This window comes from Trichinella spiralis (genome assembly GCF_000181795.1).
Source record: "Trichinella spiralis strain ISS 195 chromosome Unknown Scfld1557, whole genome shotgun sequence".
Taxonomy (NCBI): Eukaryota; Metazoa; Nematoda; class Enoplea; order Trichinellida; family Trichinellidae; genus Trichinella; species Trichinella spiralis.
This window is the reverse complement of record NW_003528496.1, coordinates 1,545,914-1,546,870: the sequence shown is the minus strand read 5'-3', so window position 1 is coordinate 1,546,870 and position 957 is coordinate 1,545,914. Positions and strand designations below refer to the sequence as shown.

The window sequence follows — 957 nt, the reverse complement described above, 5'->3', positions numbered from 1 at the left end:
CTCTCCTTTGACGGAAACCGGTACTCAATGGGACAACTGTGGAAGCCTGGCTTGGCCAGCCTGCCGAATAATTACGCCACCGCAATTCGGCGATACTGATCCGTGTCCCTATGGCTGAGCAAAGATTCCGGACTTCACCAAGACTACACAACTGTCATACAGTCGGACCTTGATAACGGATGGGCTGAGGAAGCACCGGCATCAAGCACGCCGGGGAAAACGTGGTACCTGCCTCAACACGTGGTGTGCCAGTAGGGCACCACGGGAAAGCGGAAATGTCGAATAGTGTTCGACGGATCAGCGGTTCACCGAGGAACCTCGCTGAACGATCAGTTGGAGTCCGGACTGAATCTCCACGTCGAACTGATGGGAATCCTGCTGCGTTTTCGTCGCTTCTGGGGTTGGACTACAGGCAGACATCGAAAAGATGTATCTGCAGGTGGGTCTTCATCCGGAAGAAAGGGACGCATGTAGGTTCCTTTGGAGAGACGCTAGAGGAGGAAAGGCTCCAAGGGAGTATCGGTGAAGCGAGTGTGCATCAGGCTGATCATCATCCGTTCCTCAATAGTCAGAGTATCCGGACAGCACCAAGAAGAACAAGCACATGACCGCCAGGCAGGATAATCTCATCTCATCACACCCTCATGTTTCAGGAAGTATCATCACATATTTAATAATCATATATATATATATATATACGTATGGTGTTGTCGTCTTCCTTGGAAAAGGGGGGGTTGTATTTCAGTGGGTTCCGAAGCAGATGATACAACTCAATCAGATACACCAAAGAATTTACGTTCGAAAAAAAGGCGTAGTAGGCACAAGAAGGATGGAATAAGATCGGCATTTGCCAACAGATCTCAACAAATCATGGAAAACAACGGTAAAATCAACCACGCCTATAATAATCATTTAGTCCGGCCAGGTTCAACAACAGCAGCAACAGTTGATCTGGAA

At 48.6% G+C, this 957-nt stretch overlaps 2 protein-coding genes across 2 annotated transcripts; one reads left to right on the top strand and one right to left on the bottom strand.

Annotated features, from left to right (window-relative positions):
* Positions 1–18: 18 nt before the first annotated feature.
* Positions 19–420, bottom strand: Tsp_04949a (conserved hypothetical protein; the record flags this gene model as incomplete). Its single annotated transcript, XM_003369489.1, has 2 exons — positions 310–420; positions 19–151 (listed from the first exon to the last, which is right to left on the bottom strand). Coding segments are annotated over exons 1-2 (244 nt in total), but the record flags the coding sequence as incomplete, so codon positions are not given.
* Positions 421–604: 184 nt separating this feature from the next.
* On the top strand, positions 605–883 carry Tsp_04948 (putative translation initiation factor IF-2; the record flags this gene model as incomplete). The annotated part of the gene is made up of 2 exons (XM_003369488.1): positions 605–656; positions 746–883. Coding segments are annotated over exons 1-2 (190 nt in total), but the record flags the coding sequence as incomplete, so codon positions are not given.
* Between the last annotated feature and the right edge of the window lie 74 nt (positions 884–957).